The sequence below is a fragment of the Micropterus salmoides genome, unplaced genomic scaffold, assembly GCF_014851395.1.
Source record: "Micropterus salmoides isolate LMB-PRFRI ecotype aquatic unplaced genomic scaffold, ASM1485139v1 Ms_hic_scaffold_7, whole genome shotgun sequence".
Taxonomy (NCBI): domain Eukaryota; kingdom Metazoa; phylum Chordata; class Actinopteri; order Centrarchiformes; family Centrarchidae; genus Micropterus; species Micropterus salmoides.
The window spans coordinates 14699585-14711965 of record NW_024044459.1 but is presented as its reverse complement, the minus strand read 5'-3'; the positions used below and the strand labels follow the sequence as shown (position 1 = coordinate 14711965).

At 40.8% G+C, this 12381-nt stretch overlaps 2 protein-coding genes across 13 annotated transcripts in view; one reads left to right on the top strand and one right to left on the bottom strand.

The window, feature by feature from the left end:
* Nucleotides 1-1491: 1491 nt before the first annotated feature.
* Nucleotides 1492-6980, top strand: LOC119891805. Its single transcript, XM_038703685.1, has 7 exons — nt 1492-2036; nt 2120-2299; nt 2404-2505; nt 2613-2699; nt 3648-3737; nt 3815-3880; nt 3973-6980. The coding sequence occupies exons 1-7, from the start codon at nt 1541-1543 to the stop codon at nt 5250-5252; spliced, it is 2301 nt and encodes a 766-aa protein (XP_038559613.1). The 5' UTR covers nt 1492-1540; the 3' UTR covers nt 5253-6980.
* Nucleotides 6973-12381, bottom strand: part of si:dkey-21e5.1 (potassium channel subfamily T member 1) — a 69917-nt gene continuing 64508 nt past the window's right edge. For all 12 annotated transcript variants that reach the window (XM_038703672.1, XM_038703678.1, XM_038703679.1 and 9 more), the window contains one exon: nt 6973-11098. In XM_038703672.1, coding sequence (XP_038559600.1) covers nt 10978-11098 — 121 coding nt within the window. In that variant the 3' untranslated portion in view covers nt 6973-10977. The remainder of the gene's footprint in view (nt 11099-12381) is intronic.

Here is a 12381-nt window from a genome sequence, read left to right as displayed (position 1 = left end):
ATCTTTTGATATAAGTTTCTTCCTTACCACAGCTTTATAAAAATGTAAATTCAATCTCCCAAATTAATTTTAAATGTTTTTATGTTATCCAGAATTGACTCTACCATCAGAACCAGCTTTATTGCCAATTTTTTATGTAACCTTTATTTTGTCAGGAAAGTCCTGCTGAGACTCTCTTTTACAAGGGAGTCCTGAATATATGAAACCATAAGTTGAAATGCAATACACTACGTAATGCAAAATTAAAATACAGTATGATGCGAATCAACACAATTTGTAAAAAATATTTACATAGGCAAACTGTTATAAATATACAGTCCCCTCCAAAAGTATTGGAACGGTAAGGCAAAATCCTTTTGTTTTTGTTGTTCACTGAAGACATTTGGGTTTAAGATCAAAAGACGAAAATGAGACAAGAGTTCAGAATTTCAGCTTTTATTTCCTGGTATTCACATCTAGATGTGTTAATCAACTCAGGACATACCACCCTTTTTTATTAGACCACAGCATTCTTACGTGAGCAACAGTATTGGAAAAAATCTTAAAGTAAATAACATTTAATATTTGCTGGCACAACTCTTGCTTGCAATAACTGCCTCAAGCCTGCGACCCATCGACATCACCAAACTGTTGCATTCTTCATTTGTGATGCTATTCCAGTTTTTTACCGCAGCTTCTTTCAGTTCTTGTTTGTTTCGTGGTGTTTCTCCCTTCAGTCTCCTCTTAAGGAGGTGAAATGCATGCTCTATTGGGTTAAGGTCAGGTGACTGACTTGGCCAGTCTAAAACCTTTTTCCCCTGATGAAGTCCTTTGTTTTGTTGGCAGTCCTGCTGCATGATAAACTTCCTCCCCATTAGTTTCAGTGAGTTTCTCCATAAATTGGCAGACAAAATGTTTCTTTATTAATTGATTAAATATTAAATTAGCAAGGTATTAAACATGTTTAGGAAAATGGTAATACACAATGTGCTAAAAATATACAAAATCAGAATAAAGCTTACATCTTGATTTACAGTATGTACTGTAAAGAGGGGATGAGAGTCAGTGTCAGTTGGGGTTGCGGGCCTTACTGATGAGAAATGAAAGCTGTGCTGTGCGGTCACACAACTTTGTCAGGGTGATGAAACACAAAACCTTTTATGACAGAACAGCTCTTTCATGTAGACCTGCATGGATTGAATGTTATGCATTTTTGATCACATTCAGCCCTCTTGAATGTGGTCAGAAAAAGTTGTCTGTTGATGTTGCATTGCACAACACCACCACTAGATGGCAGCACAAGCAGCGCTTTGAAATAGCTTAAATTGCTACAAAATATAAGTTTAATTTAGGCTACGTTCAGACTGCAGGCCAATGTGACCCAAAGTTGTGAACACTTGTCATAATTCGGGAAAAATGTGACCCGTGAGAGGACAATGAAAAACGGGAGTTAACCTCTGTTGCTCCTTGTTTACGTCTGTAGCCTGCAACAGCGTAAACACCTAAATGTAATCATAATATTGTGCTCTTAGCTTTCAGGCCTGGTTACTCATCTCTGGTGATGATTCTAAAGGACGTTGGAGAGATAAACTCCACTGTGTTACGCAGTGAAAACCTCACTTCTGTGACCAGGCTCAGGTTTGAGAGCGCTGGTGTCACAGGGATCGCCGAAGGGGCGTTCAGTTCTTTCCAGAACCTTACAGATCTCAGTTTAAAACAGAACTTACTCACAGAGATTAAGCCAAAGTGGTTTGGTCGGCCTGATATCCTCCGTGGGCTCACCCTCACAGAAAACCAAATTGAAGTCCTGAATGAGTCCACGTTTAACGGGCTCGTTAGCTTAACAACGCTCAGTCTGAATAATAACAGGATCAGAACAATTGAGCCAAATAGTTTTAGCTCCCAGCCCATCTTGGCTGAGTTGGACTTGTCTGAGAACAGGATGACCCGGGTCTCACCTCAGGTCTTCAGGGCCCTCAGGTCCACCAGGATCAGACTAGATGGGAACCCCTGGGACTGTTCCTGTGGAGCTGAAGACTTTGTGGATTTCCTGAAAGGTTTGTGAAATAGGACACAAATAACAATAGGTCTTATGGGTTTTAAGAACTTTTTAGAAACCTGAAGCTGCTTCTCTTCACAGATCTACGGAGCAGAGCTCTGCTGGACAGACAGATGGAGGTGACCTGTGGGAGTCCTCCATCTCTGAGGGGTCGGCCTGTGTGGAACGTGTCTGTGTGTGTGACGTCACCTCCACCACGACCACCGTCAGTGACTCAAACGGTCCACCCCAAACCCACTGGTATTCTCACAACATCCACTGGTACATCTGGCTCTTCTATATTTTAAATTCATCACACACAACACCTGACATCTATCACTTGTGGCTAGTACTGTTGTGCTTAGTATCTCTGTTGTTCCCTCTAGCAAAAGTTGTGACATCATCTCCATCACGACCAACATCAGAGACAGAAACCTCAGTCCAACCCAAACCCACTGATGCACCCTTAATCGATTCTTCACACACCGGTACATGTGGTTCTTCTTGTCTCAGGTTCTGTTTGATATTTGTTTCTTCAGCTTTAGATTCATATTAAACTGTTTCTTAGTATCTCTGTCGTTCTCAACGTTTCCAGCACGACCAGCATCAGAGACAGAAACCTCCGTTCAACCCAAACCCACTGATTTCTTCACAACGGTCACTACACCTACTTTAAACACTGGTACATTTGGTTCTTCTTGTCTCTGTTTCGTTCATGTTTAGATTTCTTTACCAATAGAATCAGACTATTACGAGAGATAGCTAGGTACCCTACTGCTTCATAACATGTCCAGTTATGTGCGCACATGAAATTTCATTTTAACATCATTAGACTAGTAGAACGATTTGATCTTCTTGAAATCTCAGTTTGGTTATACATTTCGCCATTTATAATTGAAAATCGACAGTTCATTATGAGAATGTATTCTGTCTGTTCCTTCGCAGGATATTGCAAAAAGTACCCAAACAGACTTCTATTAAACATTTATTTAAGTTAGGCCATGGACACAGAAACTGTTATTTGTGGACAGCACCACCATGTGGTCATTTTATAGAGCAAGTTATATTCTCATTGCATACTGTGAAGACAATGAAGCCAAATTTCATTTTCGATTCCTGCATTAAAGACAAAATCTTTAATGTTTTTTTATTATTACAACTCCCATACACTTTTTTCAGCCTTCAAAACATGAAATGTAGTATGAGGCCCAACTCAGGTCTTGACAAAGTTTTTTCCTCTTTTCATAATATTTCATTACAAAAATGATGGGCTTTTTTCTTAATATTATGACTTTTTTCATTAAATTACAACATTATTGTTGTAAAACTCGACATTGGTAATTGTAGTTATCAAAAAAACAAAACAATTGTAGCACATCTACTTACTGGAGCTTTTAAAATTGTAATTGTTTTCATGACACACACCTACTCAGTCATCTTGAAATTTCCATGGTATTTCACCTACAGATGCACCAAAGCAACATGATTCATTTAACCATCAGTGGTCTGACTCTTGAAATTGTGCACAATTCATCCTTCATTTGCTGTTATTAAAATAACACATTCAGAAGACTGAGGCTTGAGCTTAAGCTGCTTTCTATCTCTTTGGTTTTTCTGTTGTTTCCTTTAGTAACTTATGTGACATCATCTTCATCACCACCATCAGTGACGGAGATCTCTGTCCAGCCCATAACTACACTCACACCCACGGGACTGACTGGTATGTCTGGGCCTTTTCATCAGTTGATAGTTATAGTACCTTATATAATTTTTTAATGTGTCTTTTTTTCCTTCTAGAAACTTGTGCGACATCACAACCATCGTCAGATACAAATGTTGTCTGCATGCTCACTGTTGTGATGGGTATGTTTATTTTTTCTTTGCATGTGTCCGTCTGATTGTACTGAAAAACATTATCGGATGCTTAAAAATAATTACAACTTGCCCCATTGCAGTGGTCCTGTCTTTGCTCCTGTTTGCGATGTGTTTCCTGGTGGTGCTGCATAGGAGGAAACGCAATAACAAAACAGTGATGCCTGGATGTCAAAACGAGAACAGAAGTGAGATGAAGGAAGACAGCAGTGGTTCGAGTTACACTCAGTCTCCGGCACACTCTGAGAAAAGAGACTTCACTGAAAACAGTCACTGGGACTCAGAAATGGGATGGAGGAGATCCTTTGCTGGAGTCAGAGCTAAGTCAGCTAATGCTATTCTCTTTATGTCTCCTTTTTGTGCATCTGTGAAAGATCAAGTGACTTTACAAACAGAGACAGGGGCTCAATTGAAAGACACAGAAAACCAAGCTGAAGGAAAGCAGAAACTGGGGAATGAAACTGAAGTAGATGGAGGAGTTGAGACAGATAATCTGACAGACACTACTGATGTGAAAGCTAAACAAGCTAGTCTAGATGAAACCCCCCACTGTGTATCTGTCAACACCGATACTGTACCTTATCTGAGCATCGGTACAAATCCTGATGATTTCAACAAACAGTCCACTGACGGTCCGGGTCAAAGAGCAAAGGTGGGAAATGTTATGGGGAGGATCTCCACCTGGCCTCCGACTGCAATTCAGTGGCAGGCAAGATGTAAAATGAAGGAGGAGGAGGACGGGTGTGGTGTCTTCACTGTTTGGACAGCAAAGTTTCCAGGTGAGGGGAAGAAAGTATTAAACAAGGTGGGGCAACCTTCTGGTTCTGACCAGGACAAAAAGGAAGAGGAAACTGAAAATAATCCAATAGGAGAGTCCCTAAAAATAAATGTACCTCACATGAAATTGGGACACTCCTCAAAACCAAATGACAAGACCACTTCTTTCAGTGAAGCTCATGCCCACACTGACACCAGGCTAGAGGAGCAGCCAAGGAAGGAGGAGATGGTCCAGGACCCTGCCACTATGAGACAGACAACTAGTGAAACCCAAAACCTGAATCAGGAAAAACTTGGTCAAGACCTTAAACCTGCACAAACTCGTGCACACAAGAACACCAATAAGAGCAGCAACAAGGCAGAGCAGAGAAATGAACCAAAGCAGGCTGTGACAAGCAGACAGAAGGCAGAAAACAGACGCACTGGCTTAAAGGCTCCCTCTGGTGGTGCCTCGCCAGATGATGAAACCCTGCTGTCTGGCAACGAGTACGCCTTCATGGACCTGTTGCATGAAGTCGCGCAGAACAACGGCCGCTGGACCAGAGAGAGGTGGAAGCAGATACATGTCAACAAGCAACGGCGTTAGGACAGAGGTGCCAAAGGTGTTTTAGAGAGGGATTCACTCAAAATTTAAAGTTGTGTACACATGACAGACAATATTGTAGTTTTATTCTGTCACTCTTTTTTAAGTTGCTGCTGTACCTAAGCCAAAATTAAAACAAATTGTTTGACATTTTGGTAAATATGCTTATTCTCTGTCTTGGTAAGAGTTAGATGAGGAGATTGACACTGCTCTCAATGTGTGTCCATTAAAGGGGCACTCCAGGGATTTTGTATGGCACTTCCATAAAATTGGGGGACGTGAGACTAGAGATTGAAAAAAGAACGCTCTTGTGCAGCAGAGGCTGAGATGTCTGGAGTCTCTAGTTTGGGTTCTGGATCCTACATTTCCCATAATGGTAACATAGCATCCTACATGAGACCTCCTCACTGCTCGCCTTGTCACACAGTTTAAATAGCCTATATTGTCTACTTTTGCTGTCCTATTTGGAGCAGTTTGTGTTAAATCAGATAAAAACAAACTGAATTAGTGTTGATATTGTATTTTAATTTGTTGCAACTGTCAGCCATGGAGGCTTGCAGCCATTTTGTCCGCTGACTGACACTTCCATTTCTTTTCACCTGGGAGATATCATTGCTCACAACTTCGAGGCTTACTCCGTTGCTCCTAATTATGGTATAAATAAAATGAATTATGCTGCATTCATGCATTCATAAGTATTTGGTAACAGTTCTAAAGCAGAATTTCTGGTATTTTAATATGAACTATTAACACTGTTAAATGTTAAGGTGTTTCAACTTTTTTTAATTGAAAGATACCATACATTTTAAGCCATCGTATTAGCTACATTTTACACGGTAAAAAATTAAACGCATTACTGTGAAAATGCGACTAAAACCACAACTTGTCATTTTCCAGCATGTGAGTCTGTGTGTGAAGGTTAAAACACCAGCCACGTAATAATTCAAAGTCCGGAGACGAGCTGCTCTCTTTTTCAAAGCTCTGTCTCCACTGAAACAGCAGAAAGTGTAAAAGCTCACAGCACCTGGTATTCCCAGGCCATCTCCTATCCAAGTATTAACCAGGCCCAACCCTGCTTAGCTTCCAAGAGCAGGTGTGTTCAGAGTGGTCAGAGTAGAATGGCTGTAAGCTGCAGGGGCGCCCATGAGCGGCCCTTTTAAAGATGCTGGAACCTCACCTTTGTCTAAACAGGTAGCAACAGTAGATATTCAGGAGACAGATCGTCTTTACTTTATTGACAAAATTAGCCTTAATAGCATACTCTGCAGTCCCTGTCAGTGTTATATTTTTATGGGCTGTGTTAGAAGGCTATTATTGGATCATGATTACGGATACATTACCATGAAAGCACACTATAATTACAAATGAAACTAGAGACCATGTTGTGATGGAATCACATTCTAAGTAGACAGTAGTCTTTACAACATGATCGGGTTAGGACCTCAACACTCCGGTATGGGAGTGGTATGAATCTTTTTTTCTAACTATCAGCAAAGAAAGCAAATAAGTCTATTTCCCGAAATGTCTCAAAATTTATTTTCCTTGCTGCTGCAGTTTAAATGTAATATTGAAAGGCTATGGAACTGTGAGATAACGTCAATACTTGTGAATAATAGCACTAATAATAACATTAATAAATTAATTTACACTTATCTACATGTGATTTTCCTCATATTCATCAACATTTCATTTTAATATCTGAGATGAAATAAAAGTCTCTCAATCATTTTATCTGGCTGCATGCAGCATTTATTTGTTCATATTTTATATGTCGAAGTACACTCACTTCTCATAAGAAATAGTACAAAATGGATCAACCCCTTTTTGACAATGACTTAAAAACATAAAGTGGAGGTCAACATAATACATAGGCTTTTGATAACACCTAGACAACATGCACATTCCATTCATATAAATACACAGTATCAAATAATGGCTCCAACTTGCAAGCAGTTGACTTGATTATGGGTTTCTGTAGCCACGGGACATCACGCTAAATGTCCTGCTAAATGTAAAAAAAAATTACCATTCTTGTTCAAGCTTATATATCAAAACATGCTTTTTAAGTGTTAACATGCCCCTTGTGGTATTGTAAGTATGGACAGTAGGAGATCTGAAGTGAAATATTTGTGGAGCGTGAAGTGAGGACCTAAGATTTTACTAAATGAATGGATCTGAACACTGATCGTATCCGCCATTGTGGTCGCTCACACTTTCACTGAATAGTTCTCCTGCCCTGTAAACTGACACTTTTGAGTGACTACAAAGCAAAGATCAAGAGTACATTTCAATGGGACTCTGCAAAATACGTACACTTTTGAACACTAAAAGGCTTATGCTGATTCTTGGCTGCTCCCAAAGAGGAAACAATCCAACGGCGGTTACTTCTTCATCATTACTATCAATTCATATTTCTTTGACAGAGAGATAAAACGGCACTTACCTAAATAATGCATGATGTGTTTACTGCACATTTGACTGTCTTTGCTTAACAGGAATGGTTGAATACTGTGCACCATGTTGTACAGATTCAGATTAAAGGGTCATGCTGTTATGCTCCAAGACATCCCCGCAAAGGTTATTGCAAAAATAGTTCAAGTCCTCTTACACTTGAATCACACACAAGAGACTGAAAATGGCAAACAATGAATGTATAAAGCTACTATTTACAGTGATTTAACAAAACTTAATGATGAGGAATGATAAATCAAGATTCAACTGCACACAGACACCGCCTTATACACAAGGCATGCCCAGTACAATTTGGAGAGGATAGCACTTCATTTTCACATCAAATACGTTCCAAATAGATTCAGTAATACATTAGAGGGTAGAAATAGACTTGACTGTGCACATCGCAGTCTATGCCAAACAATTCTGCCACCAGTTGTACAGCAACTCTTTAAAACTAGTATAACTAGTTAGTTCAGTGTTTTTGTTGTTACAGTTTGCATTTCTCCAGATGCATATTTGAAAAATGCACTACAGTAACTCTACCATCAGCAGTCACATGACAAAACAACCTGATGTTTTTATTGCAGCTGGTAATTTTAATCAAAGAGATCTTTTTGGTCAATCAGACCATAATTCCCTGCTTCTGCTTAATTACACCCAGCTGATTACAAGGGTCAAACCATCAGTAAAAACTGTTTACTGGGGCTACAGCAACTCCACAGGACTGAGTGTTAAGAGAGCCCTCTACCCAGGAGAGCCACATCAATCTTGGGGAATATACATCATCAGTGACATCATACATCAGTGTATGTGTTGATGCTGTGGTGTTCACAAAGACAATAAAATCATTCCCCAACCAGAAAACCATAGATGAATCCTCCGGAGGACCAGCTACTGTCAGTATCCACAGCAGATGTGAGTAGAGTCCTTTTGATAGTGAATATGAGTAAAGCTGCTGGGCCTGATAACATCCTTGGCTGTGTACTAAGAACATATGCCTATTAGCTAGCAGATGTTATTACTGACATTTGTAACATATCACAGTCTCAGGAGAGGGTTCCCATCTGCTTCAAGACAGTCACCATCATTCCTGTACATAAAAAGTCTGCAGTGTCTAGTCTCAATGACTAGACACTGCAGACACAATGTCCCCCATGAAACTAATTGGCAAACTCAGCACACTGGCGATCACACCTCTTCTACTTTAGTGCTCAACACGGAAGCCCATCAGGGCTGTGTGCTTGGCCCCTCCTGTTCACTCTATACACCCACAATTGCGGATGACACCACCATCAACCGGACTTTAAACAACGATGAGACTTCATATCGGGAGGAAATCAACAATCTTGTTGAGTGGTGCTCAGAGAACAACCTATTGTAGAATGTTAGCAAAACCAAGGAGCTGATCAACACACTCCTCTCTACATCAGTGGAGCTGAGGAGGAGCAGGTGAACAGTTTCAGGTTCCTGGGGATCAACATCACGGAGAACCTGACATGGTCACATTACATCTATACGTTGCTGAAGAAAGCTCAGAAACGATTGTATTTCTTGAGGAAGCTTAAAAAGGCCAAATTCCCACGCCAAGTTCTTGTCAGCTTTTACAGAGGAGCAATAGAAAGCATCCTGACTGGAAACATCAAGCGGCATGTGATGTGCACAGCCCAGGACCAGAGGGCTCTGCAGCGCATGACTGAAACTGCTCAGAAGATCATTGGTACTCATCTGCCAAGCTTCAGTGATATCGGTGAGTTGCCTGTGCAGAGCCTAAAAGATACTAAAAGACAGTACCCACCTTGCCACAGCCTGTTGACCCTGCGGCTGTCTGGCAAGAGATACAGAAGTATCTGCTGTCATACCACACAGCTTTAAATTCTTGAATTCATCCTCAGCCCTGCATCATGTAAAGTAGTTTTATTTCTAGGACTTATTTAAGTTAATCATAACTCATACAACCCTGTGTTGTAAAATGCTAAATAAATCTACCTTGCACCTTCTAAAGTAATTTCATCATGATATGTCAGTCTGTCCGTCAATTATGCAGCCACAGCCAGAAAAACTGCTGGCTCTAGCTTCAAATTTATCATACAGATATGAGAGTGGTGTCAAGCTTCTCTTCTGCGAATACGCTTATCTGCAAAAATATCAAACTGTCCCAAAACAGTATGCACAACTACGACTAGCATTTCTGAATAGAAATGTCTTGTTACATGTTGGCTGACACATCTAATAAGCTAAAATCAGCTGATTACATCAGCAAGGCCAATATATTGGTCAGGCTGTGAGATGAACATTAACGCTGATATCACAAAACGTATGCAAAATGGCACATAATGCACAAATCAATTTAAATATATTTACAAAGCAATTTCATTAAACAAAACAAATGGCACAAACTATAACACGCATGATTTGAGACATGTAAAATAGTGAAACAAATTAACAATATTCTCTCTTTAACAATAACCACAACAGAAATCAGTGTCTAAAACAAAGAGAGAAATATTTACAATTTTAATACAGCCAATAAAAGTGCCACTACAGTGTGTATATTCACAGATCTCCGTCTGTTGTAAAAACGTTTGTGCTCATAAAGAAAATGACAAAACTGACAAAAACCAAACAGACATTTTGTAATAAATTAAGAAAAGTGCACGTGTGTTGTAATTTCATGGTAAATGCTTGTGGGTTTACTTGTGTTATTAGAAAATAGGATTGTTACAATGTGGATGAGGGTGTAGTTGCCCGGAGATTCAGTTCTTTGCGAGTTTAGGTAGAAACAGGCGTAGAGGAAGCCAGCCTAGGTCGTGGCACGAGGACAACTTCACCCCTGAGTTAAATAATGATTTGACACTAAGTACAGCATGTGCACAAGAACTCCTTTGATTCTTCCAAAGAACTTTCACAAGATTGATCAAATCTCGCACACCTTTGGTTGGATGGAGGGAGCCGTTACAAGTGCCTGATCTCAGATTGTTTTGCGAGGGTGATGTGTACTAGTACAGAAGGTGCGTGAGGGGAGTCGGGGTCAATGACGAGGCACTCTTCATGCATCCTCCTGTAGCAGCTCAGTGGGAAACAGCAGCTCTCTCTCAGGGCCATCTTTTGACTTGTTGATTATTTCAGTTCTGAGGCTGAGACACATAATGATCATTCACTATGGACTGCTGTTCTTGGTCCGAGACAAGCCTTCATCTGTGTGAGATGAACAAGCTCTGTCGGCCCAGGCGGGGCTTAGAGATCAACGGTCAGGATGTCGAGGACTAAGGGGGTTTCAGAGGTGAGTCTCATCTCTCGTCTCTGTGCCAAAGTCCTGCTGGTTCCTGGTGCTGCGGGGCTGCCCAACCTGTGAGTCATCTGGCATATGAGCTAGCGGGTCAGACCTGATAATGTACCTGTAAAGACACAATGAAAATTATCTGCCAGCATGGAGCAGTAACTGAGCGAGACAGCCTGTCCTCCCTGTTCATCACGTTATTACGACCCATTTAGGGTGGCATGGACAATGACCTGTTTTGTCGTTTAGTTTGGAGGACTTGTTGGAGCAAGAGGATAAACGCTTAATTTAAATGTTAGTCTGGGCAGCACAGGCAAATTACCAGCTTTCTTGCAACCTAAATAGAAGCACACCAGCTGTATCTTGATGCCCATCATTGAATGTCAACATGCATCTACAATGATTCCTCTATCACCCTGAAAGAATGACAAAAATGATAAAATTAGGCTACATTCAAAAAAAAGAGAGAGATTAACCTCATCGCCTCAAAAGTTAAGTTAATGAGAACTTAGTTGCGCAATGTTGTTCTGGTGTTTACCGGTGCTGCTCCTTCCCTCTCTGCGTCGCAAAGTGTTTCGTAAAGTCCTGCAGTGTTTTCTCCTCCCTCTCCTTCATCGTGCAGCCCCGCCCCTCCCTGTGCGTTTGCACGCAGCCGTCTACTCAAACTATTCAACAACATGGAGGGAGACACAGTGCTGGTCGACACTGCTGAAGACCTGGGGCCTCATTTATAAACGGTGCGTACGTACAAAACAGCTACCTGTTTCAGCTTCAGTTTTGAAGACATTAAGGCCTTATGTTGATGTTGAAAATGTAAACTTGTGAAGATAATGTAATTTTGGGTATTAAGATCCTGTCTGATAACACACACGAGAAACTACAAGAATTTGGCCACCTTGATTGTGATATGCATTATGGTGTAAGAATACTTCACTGTCCAATTTTGCAGAGTCATTTTGTATCAACAATTCAGAAAAGCAGCAATTTCATACACTGATGATGTTGACACATGCTTTATGTATGCTTTATACATATATATATATGCTTTAGGTATGCTTTATTTCTTCTGTTTGTATTACACCACACTGTTTGTTGTGGGCGGCTGTGGCTCAGGAGGTAGAGCGGGTTGGCCGTTAATCGGAAGGTCGGCGGTTCAATCCTGGCTCCCCCTGGTTGCGTGTCGAAGTGTCCTTGGGCAAGATACTGAACCCCGAATTGCCCCTGGCGGCTGTTTCCGTTTGAGCACTTAGGCTCAGTGTATGACTGGTGAAAGCAGATGTAGTATAAAAGCGCTTTGAGTGGTCGAAAAGACTAGAAAGGCGCTATACAAGTACGGAGCATTTACTAAAGGCGCCCATTGTGATCCGGCTGGCATTAGTTGCATTCAATAACACATCATTG